The 26910-nt window shown below is 34.3% G+C and overlaps 1 protein-coding gene across 16 annotated transcripts in view; it reads right to left on the minus strand.

The window, feature by feature from the left end:
* Nucleotides 1-14250, minus strand: part of CCDC88A (coiled-coil domain containing 88A) — a 138678-nt gene extending 124428 nt beyond the window's left edge. For all 16 annotated transcript variants that reach the window (XM_031950501.1, XM_031950502.1, XM_031950500.1 and 13 more), the window contains exons 1-2: nucleotides 13998-14250; nucleotides 13786-13886 (exon numbers count right to left, since the gene is read on the minus strand). In XM_031950501.1, coding sequence (XP_031806361.1) covers nucleotides 13786-13886; nucleotides 13998-14060 — 164 coding nt within the window. In that variant the 5' untranslated portion in view covers nucleotides 14061-14250. The remainder of the gene's footprint in view (nucleotides 1-13785; nucleotides 13887-13997) is intronic.
* Nucleotides 14251-26910: the final 12660 nt, after the last annotated feature.

Below are 26910 nucleotides of genomic sequence, written 5' to 3' on the forward strand. Positions count from 1 at the left end.
CAGTCAGAGTAGGTAGGGATGGAAGGGGGGAAGTTTGCTAGAGGAGATGGAATGGAATCTCTTGTGCAGTTATAGGAACATGCATTGGCAAGGAGAAAAGCTTCTTGTGAGATAGGAATAAAAGAGGAATAGTGACAGAAGGCATTTGAATGACAGGAGATGAGGCAGAAGAAAAGGGAACTCTTGGCAAATGGCTTCAATTTGTTCTATAAAATGTGAGGCAAGGTTACTGGCTGGGAGGGAAGGGGATGGGCTATATCAGAGTTTTAAGGAGGAATGAAAAGGTTTGGAAAAGCAGCAATGGTGAATGGAAAGCGAGTCAATTAGTGAAGTAGAGAAGGATTCTCTAGCAGCAGTTGAGTACTCAGCTAAGTTCATGAAACAAATCTGTAATGGACTCACTCAGAATGGTTGTGTGATTTTCCTCCAACTTCATTCAGCCAATTATGTTCAAGACTCAAAGTAGTAGATAGTGACTTTAAAAATCAAAGGATGAGGCTTGGCAGAGGTACAATAATTGATATATAATAAGAGGGCAAGGGACTCACAAGAAAAAGACAATAGATGAAACAATAAAATAGCCATATGTTTAAAAGTTATTTTCTCTCTTATTTCCAAAGGTGCTTTTAAAAAAGGAAATTTTCCTTTGAATTTTAAAGAAAAAAAATTGGTCAATCTGCTAAGTAAAAATACTAAGAAATGCAAAAATCAAGAATTAACTCCAGAAAAGAATTTTAGATAAAGAAATGTATCCCAAAGAGATCATAAAAAAGGGAAAAGTTATCAAATGTGCAAAAGTGTTTGTAGCAACTCTTTTTAAAGTGCCAAGGAACTGAAAACTGAGTGGATGCCCATCAGTTGGGAAATGACTAAATAAACTATGGTACATGAATCTAAGGGAATATTATTGTTCTATAAGAAATCATCAGCAGAAGGATTTCAGAGAAGCCTGGAGAAATTTACATGAACTGATGCTAAGTGAAGTGAGTAGAACCAAGAGAACATTGCACATGGCAATACCAAGATTATACTATGGATCAATTCTGATAGATTTGACTCTTTTCAACAACGAGATGACTCAGGCCAATTCTAATAGACTTGTGATGATGAGAGAGCCATCTGCACCCAGAGAGAGAACTGTGAGGACTGAGTGTGCATCACAACATAATATTTTCATCTTTTTATTGTTATTTGCTTGCATTTTGTTTTTTCTCATTTTTTCATTTTTGATCTATTTTTCTTGTGCAGCATGATAATTGTGAAAATATGTACAGAAGAATTGCACATGTTTAACATCATATTGGATTACATGCCATCTAGGGGGAAGAGGTGGAAGGGAGGGAGAAAAAAAATTTAGAACACAAGGTTTTTGCAAGGGTTAATGTTGAAAACGATCTATGCATGTGCTATGTGTGTCCCAACTCCAAAAGAAGAGAATAACTACAAAATTAATATCTACAAGCAATTCAACGAAAAATACTACAAGTCCAAGTTCAAGTAGAACTCCTAGAAGAGACCAACATAAAGCCTAGACATAATTCAAGAAATCATTAACTGCCCAGAACACTTAGAACCAGAGAACAAAATGAAAATAGAATTTACCAGTTACCTCTTAAATCCCCAAAACAAAAACTCCCAAGAACATCATAATTAAAGTCCAAAGCTTATAGTACAAGGAGAAAATACTTCAGTCAGAAAAAAAAAAAAAGAAATCAAGTATTGAGGGACTATGATCAAAATTATACACAACTATGCAGTCACCATTAAAAGGAGCAGAGAAGTTTGGAATATGATATAAGCAAACAATAAAGAATGACAACCAAGAATAATTTGCCCAGCAAAAGTGAGTATAATCCTAAAGAAGTAAAAATGAACCTTAAATGAAACAGAGGAGTTCTAAGTATTGAAAAGCTCAGAGCTTAGCAGAAATTTTAAAATACTACAAAGAAATCAAAAGAAACATAAAAGGTAACCGAGAATAACTCAATTTAAAGGGCTAGACAAGAATGAGATGTTCGCAGTACAACATGAAGATATGATGTTTCCTCACAATTCATCATCATCAAGGTGATAGCAGAAGTCTAATAGGACCTGGTGGTCTTGTTACATATTGTGATGATCTTAAAAGAAAAGACCAAGAGTGAAAAAAGATTATGTGGGGAGTGGGGACAGAGAAGGAAGGGAAAAGAGAACAAAAATAAGTTATCTCACAAAATCAGATTATACAAGTAAAGACCAATACAAAGAGGAAAGCTTGGGGAGATCAGACAGTAGTTGAATTACTTTCATCTGAATTGGTCAAACGAGAGAAAAACACAGATAGGCAACCACAAGAGTTGGGTAGTACAGAAATATATTTTACTCAACAGGGAAACAGAAAATTAATTAAGAGATGGGAGAGAAGCTGAATGAGAGAAGTACATTAAGAGAGCAATTGTTCGTCAGCAGCAAAACAAATTACACACACACATACACACACCCACACCCATATATGTATCTCCTAGACAAGAGTGGATCTCACAAAGGAATTTAAGAAAAAAGAAGAAAGAAAAATATCAGGTAGTACTAATAAGGAAGTTTGTTAATAATTTGGGAGAAAGAACACTGAATATTGAGTTAAAGGACTTCGGCCTGAATCCTTGGTCTTCTACTTACTTTCTATATGGGTAATATCTTGGACAAATCATTTAATTTCTCTGAGCTTTATTTTTCTTATGTTATTGTCTCATCTAAAACTATCAAAAAGACTATAAATATTGGAATTCCTATAAGAAATCCCTATACACGCCTGTAAAAAAAGTCATAAAGAAATCATTTTCTTCTCTAAAATTGCTTTCAACCCTGGTTCAAGTGGAGAGGCTATATACTAGAGAATAATAACAGCTAAAGTTAGAAGAATACCAAGCACAATAGTGAAAGGAAAGGCCTTAAATAACAGGCTAATCAATTTTGTTGTGATTCAGGTGTTGGTAAGAATATAATAAAAAGCATTTGCATGATGAAAATTTGCACAAATGTTTTCTTGGTACATAAAATATACAAAACTATTTGTTCAATAAATAAAACAAGTCTTGAGAAAAAAATTATCCTGGCAGGTATACAAAGAATAGAGCTGGTACAGATAAATCAATTGTAGCTACCCAGGTATAAGTCTAGGTCTAAGGCTGAAATTTTGAGTAAGAAAAATTTCTAATCCAAGAGAAACATGGAAGAAAGCAAACTAAATGGATACAGAAGTACTAAATTTTTTTAAAAATCAAAGCAAGGTTGCAAGCTGGAGGGAAATGGGAATAAAATGTTGCCACTAGCTACAATAAGGAGTGAGAGAAGATTGACAATTTTATGGACAATGAGGTCAGTTTTAATAATGTTTCAGCAGTACAAGTACACAATTGGAAAATAATAGAAATTCACAGTTCCAAAGGAGTTTCCTTAACTCAAACCATACCTGAACAAGAGTTTCCTCCTATAGCATACCTACAAAGTGGTCATCCAGTCTTTGTTTGAAAACCACTAGAGAGATTCTTGTGTACCTACAGAACTCTCTACCAAATCACAAAGCAAAAACAATTTAAATTTGCATAGTTGCTATCAAAAACATTTCCCTCTATACCAAACTTTAAATTTACCTCTCTAAATTTACCACTTTACTGCTCCCTGTTCAGCCCTCTGCAACATGACAAATCATCCACATGACAAGCTTTCAAATCCATGAAGACAACCAACATGTAACATATATTTCTTCCTCCAAAACTAGCTTCTCCAAGCCAATTATCTCCAGTTCTTTCCTGATTACCCTAAATGTTAATGATGCCTTCTCTCCCAAACAATCTTATATTTAACTATTTTTATATATTTCTATTTATTCATTTTATAATTGTGTTCTCTATGTATTTGTTATCTTCCCATTAGGGTATAAGCTCCTTGAAAAGAAGGGCTATTTCATTCTTTGTACTAGTCTCTCCAGCACCTATGTGCCAGGCACCTTGAAGATGTTTAACAAATACTTGTTGACTGACTAAACCAAACCTTTTATAGCTTTAAATCAAGTCATTTAAGCTTCTTGGTTCTTCTTTAACTTATCAATGTCATTCCTCAAAAGTAGCATCTAGAAGTAAACACAACACTCCAAATGCAATATGACCAAGACAGAATATAGCTAGGATAAACATTTCTCTGGCCTTTGGTATGATGCTTCTCAATAAATCAAAAATTGGAGTTAGAGTTTTTGATGCCAATTAAGAGGGCAGATCCATCAGACAGCTAAAGATATAACAATGAAAAAAAGAGTTGGGGTAGAGATGTGGATTTCAGAATCACTCAAAGAATACAACTCTCTTGTAGCTCAAGCTATTTTTTAAAGTGTTTTGAGGAAGTCAATGCCTTTTAAAAAGTAATAGGTTGGTCACAAAGAATTAAAATGCAGTAAGTGAATAAAAACATTTAATGAGCACAAAGTTATAAAAGTATAGAAATTCCAAAAAGTAATCCTCAAAATGCACCGATTAAAAAAAGATATTATGCCAAAATGAATGATTAGTATTATGTAAATGCACTTAATATAGCAAATAAATTGAAAAGGACATAATAGAAAGTGAATAATTAAAATTATTAGCACTAGCAATTTATTAGTAATTATTAGTAAAGATCAAAACAACAAAAAATGCTAAATCAATATGAACCAATTTACAGTAGATAATAGTAAATGGCACAAAAATACACCTTACTTTCTAGTACATATGCAATATTAAAAAAAAAACAAAAACATATACTTGAATTAAAAGACAACTTTCAGTTTAAAGAGAAAATTTATATATTGTATTCTCAAGTCTACTATGAAATAAAATTTGAAACTAACAAAAAAATTCTGGGTTTAAAAAGAAATTACAAAAATAACTTTTTTTGAATTAGAAATTATAATTTTTACAATAGCATCCATGTGATAAAGCCAAAGCTATTCTGAAAGACAAACTTAAAATGCTTACAAGTAAAGGAGAAAAAAAATAATTAAGTCTATATTTGAAAAAAATAAGAAAAGAAGCAAATGAGACAAAAGAAAACAGAAAAAAGGAGGTAAAATTAAAATGATAAAGCAATGAAAATGACAAAGAAAGTTAGCTTTTTAAAAATACAAATAAAACTAATAAACAATTAGAAAACTGAATCAAAGAAGCAGCAAGCTTATGTTAAAAAAAAAAAACTACTGAAAAGAGGAAATTATAATGAATGTAAAAGAAATTAAGAAAATGATCAAAATTATTATGTAATTCCATATACTAATAAACACAACTTTTAAAAAAAATGAACATATGTAAAAATACCAAAAATAACAATCCAGGAAAAAATAATTTAAACAAAATCAATCTCAGGATAAGAAATTGGTCAACTTGTTGTCAGATTACTCAATAAAAAAGGAAAAGATCCAGATGCCTTTATAAACAAATTTTCAAAAACTTCCAAAGATCTATCCCTATGCTACCAAGAGTGCTTATATGTTAGAAAGACATAATGCTATTCAATTATTTTTTATAAGCCAAATCTACTAGTAAGGAAGAAGGAAAAAAAAGAATCATAAATCAATTTCTCTGAGAGAATGGGATTCTGGATTATCTCCCAGAGTGCTCTCTGGCCCTAAGAACTTCAAGGGAGGTGTAAATTCAGATATCTCATACTAAACTGGGTGAACTCCAATGAGTACTTACATATTTTTTGCTTCTATGAGCTCTCTAAAGGTGTGAACACAAGCATCGTTTCTATCAGTTGTACTTAGTATCTTGTTTCAAGTTCTGGCCCAAAATATCTCCTCCTAAGATCAAATCAATCATATTGAACCATGCTAACTTAGATAATTATTGTCTCAATCAACTCTAATGGCTTAACACTTTGTAAAGATTCCAACAAATTTCATTACTGTCCATGAAGAGAGACGGCAGATACCCAGTCAACCAGTGTACCTTGGGTGCAACTCTAGTACTGATGTTGATTAAACTGAACATTAAGAATTGACAGGCCAATTTGGAATTATGGTTAAAAAAAAAAATGGCAGTAATAAACACAGCCTTTGTCGGCTACTACTGCTAGACTCATATCTCAATTGATTAAGGGCAAAAATAAAAGTACCATAAGCACCAAAGTATTCACAGCAATATTTTTTTTTAGTAAAGCAAAAATCTAGAAACAAAATCACTGGGAGATGCACTATACTAACTCATGAATATAATGAAATAATTTCATAAGAACAAATGAATATGAAGTACTCCAAAAAAGAGGAAGAAATTTATATGAACTGATACAAGTGAAGTCAAAGGAACTAAAGAAACAATATATGTAACATAATAACAATGTAAGTTAAAAGAACAATAAAAATTGAATTGCAATTGGGATGCAACACCATTTACCAAATTTGAACAGCAACCACAACTTAGTTACAGACACAAAAGTTCAGAAAAAATCAACAAAAACATTCTATGAAAATTGATTAGCTCTGTGGAATTTACAATAGTTTTGTATAGTTCGTTGTTATTTGTATATAGCCTTTATATCAATAAAATTTATAATAAATTTACACATACAAAGTTCAAAACTGCATGCTATCTAACTATGAACAAGCTTGGTCTGAGAAAATAGATGAGAAAATGTATGACCTCTATAGCCCAACTTCTTAAAAGCCCATATGCAATGTTGTAACTGTTAAATGTTTGATTTGCATACCTAATTTATATATCTATATATAACCGAGATCATGTAAAAATTTCTCAAGTGAAAAGGGGTTGTAAGTGGAAAAAGTTTAAGAACCCCCTGCTCTACAGAAGTGACAAATCAGAATCAAGACTTGGAGCTAGATGATCTTAAAAGCCAAGTAAAATCTACCCATTTTATAGATGAGGAAAATGAAGTCCAAGGAGGTTAAGTCCAAGGTCACATAGGTACTAAGAATCAACTAGTTGTTGAATGTTGAGTCCCAATCCTCATATCACTGTTGAGTTCACTCCCCCTCTCTAATTGATAAATAATCTTCCTAAAATGCATAACCTATACCTGACCGTAATTCTTCAAATACAGTCTTAACAGGGTACTCAAATCATAAACTATTAATATAGTCTGAAATCACACATGCACAGAAAGTGCCTTAGGCAGCCAACAACAAGACCTCCTTATCAGGTAGAAACATATAGCAGCAACTCATTTATAAAAGCACTACAGTAGAAGATTATGAACAATATTACCTTATAAAACAGAAAAAAGCAGAAGGGAAAATAAATCTACAAAAAGCTTATAGTCAGACCCAAATGAGTCATAGCTCCAAAATTAAAATTTAAACTGAAAAAGGACAATAAATAAACTGAAAATTAGACATCAACATTTCTATAATTCTAAATATTCTTCTTCATTATCAATGATATTTTATCTGCTGTCTCCAAAGTACCAATGAAGAACTAAGAAAGGTGTTAAGTCAGAAGGGCAGCTGGACCAGACCAACTATACCTCAAGGAAATTCATCCAAGAGGGAACACAATCCTGAAAATATTGAAGGGTTCATTTAAAAAAAATTCCAGTTTATAAGCATTATTAAATGCTTACTATATTTCAAGTACTGTATGAAAGAGAAATAACAAAAGAATTGAAAAAAAATTATACTCCCCCAAAAGGACAAAAGAAGCAAAACTACTGGCGCACAAACACACAAACACACACACACACAAGTATATCTCTCTCCAAACACACACTTACACATATATATGTATATGTCTGTACTTCTCATACATGTAAAAATTTCTATGAGAATGATCTATACATGCATTGAGGGGATTCATAATGAAAATATGAAAAGAAAATAACCAAATGTCACAATTTCCTATAACAGATCATATTATTACAGTTAAACCACTGAAAAGTACAGAGAATATAAAATCTTACTATGCTTTTTATATCAACTGCAAAAAAAGGCATTTGATTAGTCACCTTTTTTTCCTATCATGGGTGAAGTCTATGAAAATTTTTCTTAAACTAATGTTTTTATATTTATAAAATAAAATATAAAGGATTACAAAGGAAATCAACTATATTGAAAAATTTATCAAAACATTTAAAAAAAGAAGTTTACCCCAGATTAAAATTACTAAACTAATCCAGTCTGATTATAAACCTGGTCAACCTTTAAAGGCTTTCTTTGACACTGTTTTTCACATACCTACAAGATTCACTCAGAGAAGTAGCCAGAGTTTGAGAAATACTATATTAAATTATTTGAGTCCAAAATTAAGATCTTATAGATAAAAAGAAAAAAATGCTCAAAATTCTTTTGTGTTAACATATATTACTAAGTAACCTTTAAATATAAGGTACATTTAGATATTATAATAATAGTAGTATTATTATTCACTAAGGTTGCATCATACTATGAGATCTAGTCTTACAAATTTATTTTTCTCTTCCAACTATTTGCCAAACATTTTATTAAGCTGTACCAAGTTAAGACAGTAGAAGAAAAAAATCTTCATAGGTTGAGAGCTAGAAGGTATCTTCCAGATGATCTTACCCAATCCTCCCATTTTACATGGGAAAAAACTAAAATTAGTAACATTAAGTGGTTTCCCAAAGCCACATAGTAAAATTTGAATCCAAGTCATATTATTCCAATGGCATTGTTCTTTCCTATGTCAAGCAGGACACACGAACCATACACAAATAATCACCATGTACATAAAAGATATTTAGGGTGTTCTACTAATTTCTCCATTGGTATTCAAAATCCTAAACAATAAAATAAGTCCACAAAATTCCTTAATTTTACAATTCAAAACAGCCATTCAGGTAATGTGGCTAACCAATCACTCTGGTTCATAACACATAAAACAACATGTAACTATGCTCACTAAAAGTAACTTACAATTACTACAGAAACATCCTGCACAGAGTCCCAATCAAATAATTCCCTACAAAAAACAAAGTTTCATACATTCTCCTGTTTATAAATATTTACACTGATTCAATCAAAATCCTGCAAAAGCCTCCTCAATAAGGGGCACAATTATAAAACAGAGATTTGCCTAACAAAACTATATAGTTGAAAAAATTCATTTACCAAACATCTATTATGTCCCTGTCATAATGAGAAGGTAGGGATAACAAACAAGAAAAAGATAATCCCTGCCTTCAAGGAACTTATCTCATGCCAATGACAAGCAGCAAACTAAACTAGTCTATCAGAGTGTGTATGTGCGTGTGTGTGTGTGTGTGTATCTTAGATACTGTAGATGGACAATGAGCCAGGCTACATTGCATTTAGGAAGCTGTGAAGCATTTTCAACAATATCATACTTATCTATGAGATAAAAACCCATTTTAACACCAACAATCTTCCAGAGAGGATACATGGCTATCAATTAAGAAGCATTACAGTCTTCAAATAAAAACTCTTGTATGATTCAAAATCACAAAGAAATCACAGAAACTCAGAGTTAGTAAAACAACTGAGATATGGAAAAATAATATTTAGTCAACCAGTAAAGCTCAAACCCAAGTATGAATCTCCTCTATGACACACTTAAAATGTGGCTTTTGACATGTCTTTATGGCTCCAGAACCTAGAACCTTGCTTAGAAAATTAAAATTTACTGATTGGCCATTACTCCCAAGGCAGTGCACTCTACTTTGTGAGAGTTTTATTAAGAGATTCTTTCTCATATCTAGTCTAAATACATCTCTTGGCAAGCATAACTCATTGCTCCTAGTTCATCGCACAAAAGTCATACTAAAGCTTATTATTTCTTTTTTTCACAGTATAGTCCTTCAAACTTTTGAAGACAACTATGTCCCATTGCCACCTTCTTAGTCCCCCAAGTGTTCTCTAGGCCAACAGAATCAGCACCACATTGCTAAATATGACTCGCACACACAATGCAATGTAAAAAATAATTAGAAATAGTAGACTGATCATGTCATAATAAAAGAAGTCTGGCCTCAGATTAGTCTTTGGTACCCAAAAAATGTTGAGACCTATCCGAAATCATAAAGCATTATGTAGGTTTTCTATAAAGGATTTTGAGCAGTGAATGACTAAAAATTAAGACAGAACCAAAAAGAGTAGATGGGTTGAGGTCAGTACAAATAAAAGGTAATACCCACATTAATGAAATCCCAGATCCGCTAAAGTAGAAATTTTGTACAAAGATGATTACAGAATGACATCTCCAACAGGATAATGATGATTTTTTATTTTAGGATGATTGTCACATTTGTTTATAAAGTAACAGAGGAAAAACCAATCACAATTGTAAAAGTAGGAAAATACTCCCACAAGATGTAGTTAGCTATTCACTCTAGTTCTTCCAGTAGCTTCCAAGTAAGAGGAAAATTCATGCCATGTAACAAGCTCTCAAAGAGTTTAATTTGATTTAAGAAACTAATTAATAAATTCCACAATTAATCTCTGCACTTGTTATAATTCTAAGTGAACAGAATCTTAAATAATGAAGCTAATCAAGCATATGGACCATCATATCCAGTTAACAGTTCCCTCAAAATGTCCTTTTTGTTCTCAATATTGTATATATTTTTTAAAAACCATCACCCCAAACCACTGTTTTTTTAACCAGCATCCTTAATGCCATTAACATGTGTAATACAAAGGTAGTAGAGTTAAAATACTATGGGACACTCGCATATGCACATAGGTCACAGACTGAAAAATATTAATGACAACCACGAACAAAATGCTTTAAAAATATACTACACAGTTACTTGTTAAAAAGTCATCAAAGAAATTTATTTTAAAAGGCTATATATAACTAAATGTTATGTAGAAATTAAGCTAACAGTTTGGGTTTAGACTACTGCATAAAGAATATGTAAAATTTCAAAAAGAGTAATAATACTCAGCTTAATATGTAATCAGGTCCCCCAAAAAACAAAGGAGTTGACAAAAATTTAATTTATTAAGAAATTGAGTTAAACTAACAACTAAAAAAAATTTGTACATAGTTTATGAGTAAATCTAGGGAGAAAAAATAATTTCCTCTTTTCTGCATTTTCTTTGTACATTTTTCAATTAAAAGACAATCTTTAAAACAACATCCATTAGCTGAGTTATTCAAAGCAGAATTTAACACCCTCAAAAAGCTTTAAGTAGGGAGAATATTTAAAGAAACTGAGAGGTGGAACTATAATGTAAGTACAGAAGCAGATTTGAAGAAACTGAGGTTTAAGTATAAGTAAGTGTCCAAAAAGAAGACTTATGAGAGAAAATCTTGAAACACCATCCACTTAAAGGCATAGACAATATTTAAAAAAAAAAAAAAAAAAAAAAACTATGTTCAAAAGTAAAAACAATCTCCAATGTCTCTTGACAGTGCAGCTGGATTTAGTAATATATGAAAATCTTTTTAACAGATAAGGAAGAAAAAATTATATTTTAAAATCTAGTAAGTCATTTGCTTTAAATTTTTTTGATTTAAGTTTTCTTAAACACAATAATCAAATTTCAATTTCTAATGCAAATTTTTAAAATATTACTCTTTTTAAACGCATGAGCAAGGCAACATAAGGGGAACAAATTCTGACTATCTTTTGTCATAGCCACTCTTCCTGTCATGTGTTGAACTTAATATAGAACTGTGTTTTAGTTATCCTAGCAATTTAATACTCCAATATTACAAAAGTTTCTAATTTTGAAAAAAGTCCTGTCAAAAAGATTACCATAGATCAGATAGAAACTTAAGCAAATAAAAAAAAAGAATTGCATAGATGAAAAATCTGTATTTATTCAGTTGCCTATGGTGATTTTAATCTATCAGATAACCTTGAAAAAAAGTGTAATTCAAATGTTTTTAATCTGATTCTCAACATTTAGTTTCAGAACTAAACATTTTTCAAACAAATATCTTTCTATATATGATTTGTATCTCCAGTTCCCACAAAGGTGCCAGATACTTTTTTTTTAACCAGATATGTTATTTTATTGATATATATGTAACTAACTCCCAGTTAAGAAACTCATTTTATAAATACTTTAGCACTGTTATATGCAATTTATAGTTGCCTGGCACAGAGTTGGCCCTTAATGAACATCTGTTGGGTGAGATGGTTACAATATTTAATAAGGATAATAATTTTTAAAATGCCATTCACTACGCTGCTAATTTGTGTAAAAATTTCAAAAAAATTTCAAATTTTGTAAATAAGATAATATTAAGTAGTCCAATAGCTTTGGGACCTAGGTATATGGGGAAAAAAACCCAGCACAAAAATTGCGTTAGAGAAAGGGTTCTTAATATAGGATTCACAAACTCCCTAGGGAATCTGTGGATAGATTTCAAGGGGTGTGTAAACTTGGAAGGAACAAAATTACAACTCTATTTCTATATAATTGATTTTCTTTGTAAACTTTTGCGTTTACTTTATGCATTTTTAAAACTTATTATTCTCTTGAAAAGTTTATAGGCTTCACCAGATTCAAAAGGATTCCATGACGTAAAAAATATTGTCACTGACTTAGAACATACCTATCAAGTAAAGAAAAGATACTACAGTAATTTGCAGCTGTCATCTACTACCTTATTTCATGCATATAAGCAAACTAAAAGACATCCCAAGTTGTCATTCTTTGGAATGTCTCAAAAAACAAATGTCTATTCCACTAATGCATTAAATTCCTACATATCAAAAATGCTAAATGCCTTTTGGTAAAACGTTCCAATTGTTATGGTGCTAATATTAATTCCTATTGGTAGAATGACATTATACATTGGCCAAACCATAAAAACATTTTCATTTTTGGCAACCTCTTTAAAACTCTTCAAACAAGTTTTAGGGTTATTTATTGATGAAAATAAAGTGTTATTTTTCTTTTAGTCATTAAAAAAAATGAGATTTCAATAATCAGCTTCCACTATAGCAACATACTTTACTGCTTAATACAATATAACATCAACATAAGAAACAAGAGTTTTTAACAAGTGATGTTTAGTCCAATTTAAATGTGTACTTGCAAGGTACTATGTTTGGCTGTGTGGACATAAAAATGAAAAAATCCAGGATCCCTCTGCTCCAAGAGTTGTCTACTCAAGAACTTCCAGTCTACTGGTTGTCAAAAAAAAAAAAAGTCTTTCGGCATCTAAATCTAAGTTGCCCAAAAATGTATCTTCTGAACAAATCTGGCAGGAGTCCAGATTTTTATAAACTTCTTAAAAAACTTTTAGAATCACATCAATAGTCCTCACCAATCACAATTGTCTGTAATTCTATCTTCTGAAATCTGTTCCTACTTTACTAGATTCAAAAGTCGAGTTATTTCTTTTTAGTCCTAAAGGTTCAAAGGAAATATCCATGCACTAAACACATGTACTTTCTATGAAATCTGTTGGGTTTTTTCCTTTATAAATTGGATATATTTCATCTTTTTTCCAAAAAGCAGAATATTTTATAAGGGTTGGAAGTGTAGTAGCTACTTTTTGATATATATTGGATTTGATTTTCAGTATTTAAAATAAACATGGAGCAATACACTCTGCTTGGCAAATGAAAATTTTCAAAATAATGAAATTCTATTTCACCTAACAATTTTTTTAAAAGTCACACCAATAAATACAGAATAGCACAGGAACATTTCCTTCAAAGACCAATGCTTGGCCACATGGACCTACATGGACAAAAAGCCGTTCAAAAGCTAGCATTACCTCAAACCCAAAGGCTGAAAGTTCACAATGGTGTTTTTTTTTTTTAACCATAAAAAAAACACCTACTTAAAAATAAAAGAGGGAAGGGGGGAAGGGAGAAGCCACTTACATTTGCAGCATGACCTGATTCAAGAATACACCATCCACCAGGGCTACATATTCATCCAGATTGGTCCCACTTCCTGTAGCCAGAGGTCCAAATGTTTTAACCTAAAATATAATGAATGGCCTTCATCATTACACAAACTCCCAGCTCCATTTCTGCCGCAAGATTTATCCCCCACCCCAAAGCGAAATGTGCCAACGGGAACCACCACTTACCCAAGTGACCAAGGGACTGGACATGAAGTGTTCCAGTAGTGGAGTAAAAATCTCATTCTCCATCTTACAGATGCGTGTGTATGTTGCTGGGGTTTTTTGTTTTGTTTTTTAAAGAACTAAACCCAAATTGGGGAAACAAAAAAGAATATTCCAGGGTAATTGGTGCAAGGTCGCTAATTTTTTTTCTTCCCCAAATGAGCAGGAATCAATGAAACCACATTTCCGCAGAGCAGCAGAATCTCATGGTGGAGAGGGAAGCCCTCTCCCTCCTCAAAGAATCCGAGAGAAACGATCGCGGAACCCGGGGGTCTGGCTTCAGCAGCCGCCAGGAGCAACAGCCGCCGCCAATGTCTCTACAGGGCGAGGAGGGGCAGAGAAAAGGCATCTGGAGGGGGCTGGGGCTGAGACAAAAAGCCCTACGAGCTTCCCCGACTCCGGGAGGAGACACTCGGGAGAAAGCTCCCCTCCCCAAAAGGAATCGGCTCTCGGCGGCGCTAAGCGCCCGAAGCAGATGCCCCGCGAGGGTTCCGCAGAGGCTCCGGCGCCGACGCCCCCTGCCCAGAGCCCTACGAGACCACAGCAGGGAGGGGAGGGGGTGTCCGGGGCTGCAGAGCCTGCCGAGCCGCAGCCGCCGCACACTCGTCAAAGGCGACTCTGTCCCCCTTCCTCTTGCACCGACAGCATGTCTCCTCCCACAGCCCCCAAACCTCGTCGGCCGTTTCCCTTCCCTTTCCAGGGAGAGGGACTCCACTACGCGGTCGGCCCTCTTCTAGTTTCCCCGACCCCAGCCCTGGCCAGGTTCGAAAACGCAGGGACTAAATCACGGCCGTGCCCACCCCCCCCGGCCGCCACCGCCGCCGCCGCCTCCTATCCTCCTTCAGGAGGAGCCAGAGTAACGGCTCCCCAACCGCAGAGCCGCATCACACACTGATGCTGCTTCACACACAGATCCCACCCACCCCCCCGGCCTCCTCCGCCCTCCCGTGAAAAAGAGCGCTCGCTGCCTCCGCGCTCGATATCCTTCCGCCTATTTCACTCTCCTTCCACCCCTCCCTGCGCCTAAGCCTCTGGATTGTGGGAGAAGAAAACCGCTGCATGAGCGCGCTCCCGAGGCGAGGCGCGCCCCCCGCCCCCCGGCTGCCGCCGCCCAGATCCGAGGGAGAGGCCTAGGGGGCGTGCGCGCGCACACGATGCATGCAGCTGCTGCTGCCGCTGCTGCTGCAGTCCTAGCTTGCCGCCTCAGTCAAAGGAGGTGCCTGGGGGGGATGGGGGGAAGGGGAAGGGAAAGGGGAAGGGCTTTTCTGCTGCTGTCCCTGTCTTTCTCATCCTTGTGGTTTGTCGGCTCCTTCTCACTGACTTCCCCGAATTGTGAAAAAGATCACCCGGATTATTATTTATTTTTAGAAATGAGAGATGCTCAGTCTGGTTATGGGTTAATTTGATTTCTTGTATCCATGGAGTTTGCCCCCATGAAATGGATACAATAAGACTCTTCAGTAGTAAACACCTAAAGTGATTAGAGCCACGACCCTATCATTTCTAAGCAACCCCCACTGGATACATTTTCTTGAAAATTACAAGCGAAAGAAACAGATTATACAGCCAAAACCATGTTTGAACACCATAATAATTCCCTCTCGAGGCTGCCTGTAACACCGTGGAAATAAGGATTCAAAAAAGTCATTCTTTATACAGACTATTTTCTCATTTAAAAAAAAAATATTCAAAACCAAACCAAGCACTACTAAAAGGAGGCATTAGGGAATCGTCCAAGTTGTATGATAAATAAATTACATTTTTTGTCTTAAATGTAGTTCCATGTGTAGGAGTGCTTGCCATCTGGGGGAGGGGGAAAATCGGAACAGAAGTGAGTGCAAGGGGTAATGTTGTAAAAAATTACCCTGGCATGGGTTCTGTCAATAAAAAGTTATTATTAAAAATATATATATAGTTCCTACCTAAACTACTAAGAAAAACCTTTATCTTTTAGCAAAAATTCTTCTTACTTAGACTCAAGGAAAAGGCAGAAGATTTCTGGGGAATGCCTTTGGGGGAAAAAAGATAAAGAAATAGACAGCATAGTTGGATATGATTACTGTCTTGGATATTTACTGCCTGATTTAACATACATATAGATATGTTATATAAATGTGTATGTGTATATTTATATATAGTTTCCTCATCTGTAAATTAATTGCAAGCATATATTAAGCCTTTCCCATGTGCCAGGCAAGTATTGAGTATTAACCAGTGGAGATATAAAAAAGCAAAAACAATGCGGATGTTCAAGGAGTTTACATTCTATTGTAGAAGACATATAAATAAAGAGGTAAATGCAAGATATAATCAAATATATGAAATTTAACCTTGGAAAAGAAGGCACTAGCAACTGAGGAGTCAAGGAGTCTTCATGCAGAATAGGAGATTTGAGAAACCAGAGTTTCTTCTAATAAGCAGCAGTGAAAAGGAAAAACTTTTCAGGCATGAGAAACAGCCATCAAAAAGATCTAGAGATTGAAGATGGAGTTTCAAGTAAGAGTAACGACAAATAAGCCAGTATAGCTGTATCATAGTATATGTAGAGGGGAGTAAAATGAAAGACCTCAAAGGTAGGAAAGGGCCAGGTTGTAATTAGCTACAGAGGACTTTTTATGTGACCCAGGAGTCAAGAGAAAGTTATTAGAGTTTATTGCATAGAGAGGTGACTCATTTAGACCTCCAAACTTTAGAAATATCACCTTAGCAGCTTTGTGGGAAAAGCATTATAATGGGAAAAGACCAAAGGCCTTAACTAAAGAGATTGTTTTAGAATTGAATGTCTATGGGCATCTACCTTAAATTAAACGTATCCAAAACCAAACTTATTATCTTTTCCCTCCCTCAATCTCACCCCTCTTCCAAACTTACCCAAAGCACTATCCTTCCAGGTATCTAGCTTTGCAACCTTATCATCACCACCAAGTTTTTACTCTTACTCCAGATAACCAATCAGTTTCCAAATCTTGCAGTTTCTATTTCCATAATATATCTTGTATACACACACACATATTCATATACATCCATGTACTTATATATGAGTGAACAGTGGTACCTTTAACAGTAATGGGAAAGTTCAGAAGAAAGGAGAATTTGAGGGGAAAGGTAACAAGTTCTGTTGAAGGGGGTTAGAGTAGGTACCTCTAAAGTCCCATCTAGCTACAATTCTATGGTGCTAAAAAAAAAAATTATTCTTTATTACACCATTGTGAAAAAGGAGATTCAGTGAAGAGTCCTAGTTAAGGAGGAATTCCCAGTAGAGGGTAAGGTGCTACCGATGCTCCTGTTTGCCCATGACATTGTGTTGATTGCATGAAATCCCAAGCCATGAACCTTTTGGAAAAGATCTATAATCATTCAAGGGAGTTTGCCCCTTGTATCCACACAAGAAAGACCAAATGAAAAATTGTCTACTACCTAGATTTTGACATGTATTTGAATGGTTATCCAATAAAGCTTGTTTTATTATATATATATGTATATATATGGAACAGATGATACAGATAGACAATGAGCTAGGCCCAGAATTGAAAAGGAACTCATGGAGCTTTCAGGAAATTGCAAAACATATTTATTGACTCTCAAACTTGCCATAACAGCAAAAATCCATCTTTTTAATACAAACATTTTACCAGTGATGCTGAATGACAGGCAGACCTGTAAACATTCTTCCCTACAAAGAACAAAAGATTAACATTACAAAGAAGGCAATCTAGAATCTAGGTAACTGTTAACATGCTGTGACATAAAAGCATAAAAGATGTCAACAAAGAGAAGATGGGCTTTCCATATGCTCAAAGTGAGAGGTACATGACCAGTACTGGCACCATCACAATGTTTAGATTCAAGGAAGACCTATCCAGTATAATGGATATATTCCTGGTAAATAAATAAATATTATTATTTGGATATTAAATTATAAAAATAATGATTATTAAATATTAATTAAATAAATAAATATATTGTAAAATTTTGGGAAGGGGTCATAAAGGATTCAAAATTTTTTGATCAGTTATCTCATCAGTAATAACATTCTGTGCATATAGCCCAATATATATTATCATTACATCTAACTGTACTAATACACTATGCACCTTATAAAACACATACAAAATGGACTGGAGTCAGAGACACTCCAGCATCTTTGCCAAGAAAATCTCAAGTGGAGTCTAAAATTATTATTTCTCACTGTTCACTGTCTTGGAGTTCAGAGCTCCATTGCATTCTCAGAGGCATCTCCTGTAGCCAGAAAGTGAAGAGGGGTTGAGAATGCTGGAGAATGATTTACAGAGACACTTGTGCAGCTTCTACTTAGAGTAATTGGTCAGGTCAGAAGATGGGAGGGGATAAAAATGAAGGAATGTTAGGACTAATGGATGAAGAATAAGTATAATTGTCTTGAAGACTCTTGGCTAAAACAGGCAGGATAAGAATGATCCATCTTCCCATCTAATGATAGGTGGATCACACACTTTCTGAGGTCATACCACAAAACCCAAGGGTAAGGTTATAGTCTTCACTTTGGAGACCACTAAGCAGTGATTAAACTCACATAGAAACAGTCACTAATTCATAGACTACATAGTTTTTAAATGTTATCTATGTTTCATTATGTTTTTATTTGTTTTGTTAAATATTTTCCAATTTTATTTTAATCTGGTTTCTACTTTCCCCATGGTTTGACTCATCTGGTCTAAAGGACTTTCCCTATTCCTGCTACCTCTAGGCAAGGATAAATGTCTGTAGAGTGAAAATGGAATTCATCTTTCACTTCTCCCAGGAGAGCAGCTGGAGTTTTTCAGGTCAGATTTAATCATACCATTACATCCACTGTGGTTAAAACTTATTTTTCTCCTTTCTGTTATAATAAATATGTAGGAGTAAAAGTAACAAGGGAGACATCATTTTCATGATATCAACTTTAATGGTAAACATCACCCACAAAGAAGTAGGCATGACATATCTAACTACTGATCAATAGATCAAGATAAATAATTAGGGATAACAAGATCTTATGTCATTAAAGGTTATTCAGTAAAAATCTTTTTTCATTTATCATGGTTTTTACTGGACAAAAGAGGAAACAAAATTAGGCTGCTAACATTTGAACTTCATACTAGCTTGTGTTGATATTTTGCCATTACCATGAAATCTAAAAGCTGCTTCAAAACAGAACAAGAAAAAAAATGCTTGTCCTATTGTGTTGCCGGAAAAATGTGACCATTGTCCTGGTGACCCCTGAAAAAGGAATATTCATTGTATTCAACAATAAGGCATTATTATGAGGAGGTAGAATGGAAAACATCCCACAAATGAAAAAATTAAGGGTTGAATGACGAATAGGATAAATATTTCAGTCCTGCTACCTATACAATTTAAATCTTTGTATTGTAATATAATTTAGGCATAAAGGCCATGTCTTTAAAAAAGCTGGGACAAGAAGTGGAAATAAATGTAGGGGAAGAGGTTACTCCCTGAGGTACAATAGTATTAAATACCGAAAGGTTCAAGATACCTGAAAATATCCTTTTATCTCTTGATGAAATGAGTTTAGAAAGAAACCAAAAATCCCAAATGAAATATTCCTTCTTAATTTAGAATCACATTTTCCACATCATTAAGATAATTCTGCTTTGAAAAGTAAGAAAGCTAGTTACTTGTTAATTCAAAGCTATTTCCTACTGTGTCAACTAGGTGACCCAGTTGGACCTGAAGTTGGGAAGATTAATGCCCTTCTGGGTGACCCTATTTAATTTACTTAACCTTAGTTTCAGTTTCCTCATCTGTAAAATAATAATATTAGTAATACCTACTTTACAGAGCTGCCAAATGAGATAACATATAGAAAGCGTTTTGCAAATGCTGTATAAAATGCTTTTGTTGTTCAGTCACTTTTTAGGCATATCCAAGTCTTTATAACCCCATTTGGGGTTTTCTTGGCAAAGGTGCTGGAATGTTTTGCCATTTCTATAAGCTGGAGCTTATTTATTGACGCCTGGCCTAGGATCTAACCACTGAACCATCTAGTTGCACCCAGATATATCAATATAAAAATATATAAATGCTAAGTATGTTATTACTAGCAATTGTTTACTTTGTACTCTATTTTCCTATTCAATCTAATAAATAGGTATTAAGTGAATAGTTGAGTGAAAAAGCATTTGTTAAGCCTTTATATGTACAAAGTACTGTGCTAAGCACTGAGGATACAAACATGAAAGAAAAGATAGTGCTGTCCTCAAAGTTTCTAATGGGGAAATGGGACCTTATATGTCAGGAAATAGGAGAGGGACTAAATATTGGCAAAGTTAAGAGATGGTGATTGGGAAAAGTCACTAATCAGAAAGTGGGGCTACAAAATGGAGATTCTATCAGTCAATGGAGTTTCTGAACTCATTGTGTGAAAGGCATTATACTTGGTGATGGAGGAAATATACAAATAAAGTTAACATTTCTTATCCTCTTATCCTCAAAGAGTTTATAATTTAGGGGGGAAAAACCCAAAAGTACACAAATAATCTTTCTACAAGAGTGATCATTGCAAGGGCTGTCAAAGTATAAATACTGGCATGAGGATTTAGAAGAGGAAAAGATATCATCTTGCTAGAGCAGCACAACTTTAAAAAAAACTTTATGGGTATAAAGGCTGGGGATGGGAACTAATCGATGAAGGTCCAATTCACAGAGCATTGCACAATATGATTTCCCTAATATCAACCCTGTATCCAGAAATGCATGATCATACCCTGTTCATCACATGTTTTTAGACCCAGGCTCCCCACATGGATTGATACCAGGCAGAATATAACACATCTGCTTTTAAGAGCCATTCATTGGCCAGTCCTTCCACCTCTATTATGTAAAGGAGGTAGAGTTTTTTCTGGCCTTCAAGTTTGTATAAAATCTTGATAGGGAGAAAGTAGGAAATAGAGCATTACAGTCAGGGAAAATAATAAGTAAAGTTACAGAGCTAAGAAAACATAGACTGTATCTGGAGGTATAGTTTGATTTGCCTGGAATATTTGAGTATATCTTAATCTTGAGATATTTGGAAGACATGTTTTGGAGGGACATGAATATTATGGCAGTAGATAATGGATAGACATTGAAGGATTTTCATTATCCTAGTGACATGTTCTTTTAACTGTTCTTAGAGCTTTAGGAGAGATTTATTTGTCATGAGTATATGGGATGAATTGAAGCCCGAAGAACTTAGAAGTTGTTAGTAGGAAGATGAAATATTCCAAGTGAAAGGTAATAAGTGATGGAATTAGAATGATCATAGTAGGGATGTAATGGAGGAGATGGCTGTGAGATATATTAAAGACTATTTGTTAGATATAAGAGGCTAGGAAAAGAGAATAGTCACAGTTGACTCCTATATTTCCAGCCTGAGTAATTGGACAGATGAATGATTGGTCAACCAAAAAAATTCAAAAGTCAGAAAGAAAAACTGTTTTCGGAGAGAAGAGGGCAAGATGATACATTTAGGATTGAATGTTTTAGTTAAAAATATTCAGACATCCAGATTGAGAAGTCTGTTCTGCAATTGGAAATGAAAGACTACATCCTGAAAAAGAGGAGATGAGGGTATAGTTTTGGACCTATTTATACCTTATTGAATTTATTTTTGATGCCCGCTAAAATGAGGTCTCTTTTTATACTAAGTATTTCACATTGTCTATCTATTTGATTTTGGCCAGTTTCAGCACATAACTAGAGAGCTTAAAGATATTAATTTCATTTTGCTTTCCTGACATAAAATAACATTTGATGTTTTCAAATGAGCATTTCTTCTGATGTTGCAGTAAAATTTGTCTATGAATAGAGTTTATGGAAATAGATGCTGTCCTGAGAAATCATTCAGGAAACTACTGTGCTTGTGTTCCATAGTCCTTTTACTTCAAAAAATACATACATATTGAATCCTTCAAGGAAGGTGATGTGGTTTAGTGAAAATAAAAGTAGGTCTGAAGTCAAGAGAGTCCTAGGTTCAAATTCTGATCCCAACACTTTCTATGTACCCTGGTTGAGTCATTTCTCCTCTGGGAATCTTAATTCTGAATGTGTAAAATGAAAATAGTACATGGACTATCTGATTCAAGGAGATTTTGAAAGAAGAATGATTTTAAAACCTTAGATGATACTTTCTGTTAAGTTTGAATAGTATTTTTTTCTAAATCATGAGCTCTTTTTAAAAAATTAAACCGTATTTCATTTTTAGATGGAATGTTCTCATTCCCATCTTTTCTCCCCAACTCCACCAATATCAAATTAAAAAGCAAGAGAAACAAGACCCTTGTTGCAAATGTATAGTAATGAAAAACAAAATCCCTCATTACATTCCAATCTGACTCTGAGGGCATCACTTCTCTATCAAGAGGAAGATCACATGTTTCATCTTGAGTTCTCTGGAATTGTGGTTGATTTGTGCTAATCAGCATTCCTAGGTCTTTAAAAGTTGTTTGTCTTTACAATATTGTCTTTTTTATATAATTTATTCTCCTTATTCTGTTTACTTCATTCTCTGAAACCATCTCCTTCATTTCTTACATCATATCAGTATTACATCACATACATTAATCATGGGTTCTTAACCTAAGATCAATGAACTTTTTTTAAAAACATGTTTTGTTCCTAGGTATTGTATTTTATGCATTTAAAAACATTCTGAGAAGAGGCATACTTTACCATATTTCCAAGAGTATCCATGAAACTCACCAAAAAGATTAAGAACCCTTTTGCTAAATCATATTTTCTATTATTTGGAAATATATTTCTTTAAGAGAAAAGAATTTAGGCACAGCTAGGTGGCACAGTAGATAGAGTATCAGTCCTGAAATCAGGAGGATCAGAGTTCAAATCTGATCTCAGACACTTAATGATGCGGGTGTAGTCCCTTTTAAGAATTGATCTATTCCTTTCTTTTTGATTCCCAACCCCTCCTAGTTGATGCATTATCAATCCAGGACCTTTTGATTCACAAATCCTGGTCCCTTTGAATTCCAATAGAAGATCCAGGCCTGTCCCAACCCTACCCAGATCTCAGCCAACTTGGGACTCCACCCAAAGGCCCCTCTAGCTAAATCTCTCATTATAAAAGATGCCCTTCAGTTGGAGAATGGCTGAATAAATTGTGGTATATAAATATTATGGAATATTATTGTTCTGTAAGAAATGACCAACAGGATGATTTCAGAAAGGCCTGGAGAGATTTACACGAACTGATGCTGAGTGAAATGAACAAGACCAGGAGATCATTCAACAACAATACTATATGATGACCAGTTCTGATGGACCTGGCCATCCTCAGCAAGGAGATCAACCAAATCATTTCCAATGGAGCAGTAATGAACTGAATCAGCTATGCCCAGAGAAAGAACTCTGGGAGATGACTAAAAACCATTACATTGAATTCCCAATCCCTATATTTATGCCCACCTGCATTTTTGATTTCCTTCACAAGCTAATTGTACAATATTTCAGAGTCTTGATTCTTTTTGTACAGCAAAATAACGTTTTGGTCATGTATACTTATTGTGTATCTAATTTATATTTTAATATATTTAACATCTACTGGTCATCCTGCCATCTGGGGGAGAGGGTGGGGGGTAAGAGGTGAAAAATTGGAACAAGAGGTTTGGCAATTGTCAATGCTGTAAAGTTACCCATACATATAACCTGTAAATAAAAGGCTATTAAAATAAATAAATAAAAGAGTTAAGCTGGAATCCTCTCTTTGCAGAGGTTCCAAACATGCCAGCCTTACTCCTGGCATGCCAGGACCTTCTGTCCACTGCAATCCTCTTTCCGATGCCCTTCTTATCTCTACCTATTTCCTTAACAATACTTTAACCTTACTTCCAAACTTCATAATAAACCTCTTTTGTCAATCTAGCTTTTCAGGCCTATAAATTCTTTTATAGGGAACTCTCGTGCTGCTTCTAGACCTCATTTAACTCCATATCCTTGTGCCGAATCCAAAGGGTTTGCAGGGGAGCTCTATTTGACTCCCTGTACCCTGAACCTGCCACTAGACCTTAATTAAACCCTAATTTCATTTAGGTAACCCATATCTAGACCTCATCACTTAATACTTCCTAGCTGTGTGACCCTGGGCAAGTCACTTAATCTCAATTGCCTCAAAAAAAAAAAAAAGGAGGGAGAGGAATTTTAGAATTTATCCATTCAATACATATTTATTGAGTCGAGTGGGCACTTTTCTATCTACCTAATATGACTACATTTAATGTCTGGGCTTTGGATGACAACAGAATTCCATCAGAAGTGAGGAAACAATGCATCAAGGGAGAAAAAAGATAAAGAATTATGAGGAAGAGTTTCTTTCTGAATTGACTCTGCCCTTGCCTAGTTCTTGTTTATGAGCAATAAGCTAACTATCCTGAGTCACAGTCAGAGGGTCCTGCCACTGATGAAAAAGTCTGGGATCACAAGTCCATATCCTATACTAAGAGAAAATGCAAAGTTTGGGTCCAGTGCTTTTAGTTAATGATTGTCCTTAGTTGAACATCACCTAGAAATTATGTTGAATTATCTAAACTCCTTCACTTGCTTTCAGGATGAATGACTAGGGTATAGAGAAGGAATACTTCTAGGATTTCTGGATTTGGAATAATTTATATTGTATCTAGGAGCAGCCCAATTCTTAAAGATGTTGCAGGTACTATCATTAAAATAAATGTTTGTATTATGAATTGTTTTATTGACTCTCTCTATATATATAGGGAAACATTTTTAAATGTCTGTTCCTGTAGGGATCTAATTCCTTCTCTGGAAAGCAATAGAGCTGAAGTCTGCTTAACCACACCTGTCTTTTCTCGTTGGGCTTGGCTTTGGTTGTAACTTTCACTTTTCATCACTGCTCTCTCTTTGGCCCCAACTCTGATGCAAGAGTAAGAGCCCTTTTGAGGTGGAAGCAAATCTTTCCTTCCCTTCCCTTCCCTTTCACCAACCCTCCTCCACTCATCTACCATCTTCCTCTCCCATGTATAGAGGCTAGAGAGGTAACCAGCCTCTAATTACCAGCCATACTTTATTATAACAGTTGACTTAAAAGGCTCACTAAACCAGAGGTTTAAATTATTGTTTATTGGGAAACAGCAAAATATTGCTGTTGGTTGGGAATTTTAAAATCAAAACAGCTCATAAAGTTCTCCATACCAGACCTGAGATCTAGGTGGACTGTACTAGAACAAGACTGAATCTTCTGATTTCTTCTTTTGTTATAACTTTTGTGCCTGAAATTCATATCTAAATTTCATTTAACTACTGGCAATTCCTATTAACCCTCATGTCCTCAACCAAGCATTCATTATAGAATTTTCAAGGTCAAACACAGATTTTATGCAAAGGGGGAAAGCAAAAAATCAGCATAAAATCACAACATAGAGAGGCAGAAATTTGTAAGAAAAAAACCTTTCTGGAACTTCCCCAGAGTTCTTAAAGGGAGAAAATTACCTTAAGTCACTTTATGGCAAAATGCATCCTGAGTTCTCTTTTGGTAAAGCAGAGGCTATTGACCTATCAATAGCCTCTACACTCAGTCCACAATCTGAATCACCATATTAATCCCATGACTTTACTTACTGCAGGTTAGCTCCCCAGCTCTGTCACAGTTTCAATCTAATTCAAAGGCTTCCCATATACTACTAGAAACCTGCCTAATTCATTTCAAGTCACATGATATTCTGTCTCTTTCCAGGCTAAGGGATAAAAAAAACAAAATTATAAGGTCCAAGGTCCTTACGGTTTAAATTATTTCTGACATGAGGATTTTAGCACATGGAAGAGTCTGTAATACCCTGTTATACTATCATTAGCTAGAAATGTAAGGTACAATATATGTTTAGGGTGAGATTCAGCATTAATAATAGTGGATGCAAATATGTATTTCAAATAATCTTCTTTGATAATTGATTTTCTTTGCCTACTTCTTTTTTTATTAGATTGTCATTGTTTTTACTTTGTGGTATGGATGATAAAGAGCTTGTACTAGGAATAAAGTAGCTTTGCTGTTCTATTGTGTTCACATAATGATCTTCAATCTGTACTTTCCTAGCAAAAAACATTTTAAACCATTTGTGCAGTTTGTGGAGATTTAACTTATTTAAAATTATATGATAAAATCAATAAGTCCATTTAGTCTGATAAATGTAAGCTGTAATATTTTTTAGTTTGCTGAATGTAAATGAACAAGTGAGGGGACTATTGTCAATCCATCTGTATTGTAGAACTCTCATTCTTCCCTCAGGCTATCTTGAATACCACAAGTGACACATGACTATCTAACATATGGAGCTAGTGAGGGCACAAGTGTCAATCCATATGTTAAATACTAGTAAAACTTAAATTTTTTAGATATAAATAAAAATTATAATATTTTCTTCCTGTGCCCTGATGCAATTTCTCAAATACCTCTTGGGATAATACTTCCTACTTTGGGTTGCTGTAGAAAACATTTGGGTATCTATTTCCTTATTTTTATTTAACATAAAAATAGCTTTTTGGCCTTATATAGTTATAACTTCCTTTGTTTCCTTTGTGCCCCATGCATTATTTTCAACATATGGTAGCTCAATAAATGTTGATTAATGAAGATGATAGCTTTGACATATATAGATAGTAAATCCAGTGAAAATAATTGTATTCCATTAAAATACTTATTAATTTCATTTTAGATATTGTTGTGAGAGGTATTTTGCCTTACATTTTTCTAAGCTGATAAACAAGATGATTGTGATTACAATTATATTTCAGAAATACTTATGAATTTATTCAAATGGAGAATCATTTTTATTTCTTTGTAATGGTTGTTTCTGATGCATTTATGAAAATGAATGTAATTTATTTTATACAA

The sequence above is a fragment of the Sarcophilus harrisii genome, chromosome 2 (assembly GCF_902635505.1).
Source record: "Sarcophilus harrisii chromosome 2, mSarHar1.11, whole genome shotgun sequence".
Lineage (NCBI taxonomy): Eukaryota > Metazoa > Chordata > Mammalia > Dasyuromorphia > Dasyuridae > Sarcophilus > Sarcophilus harrisii.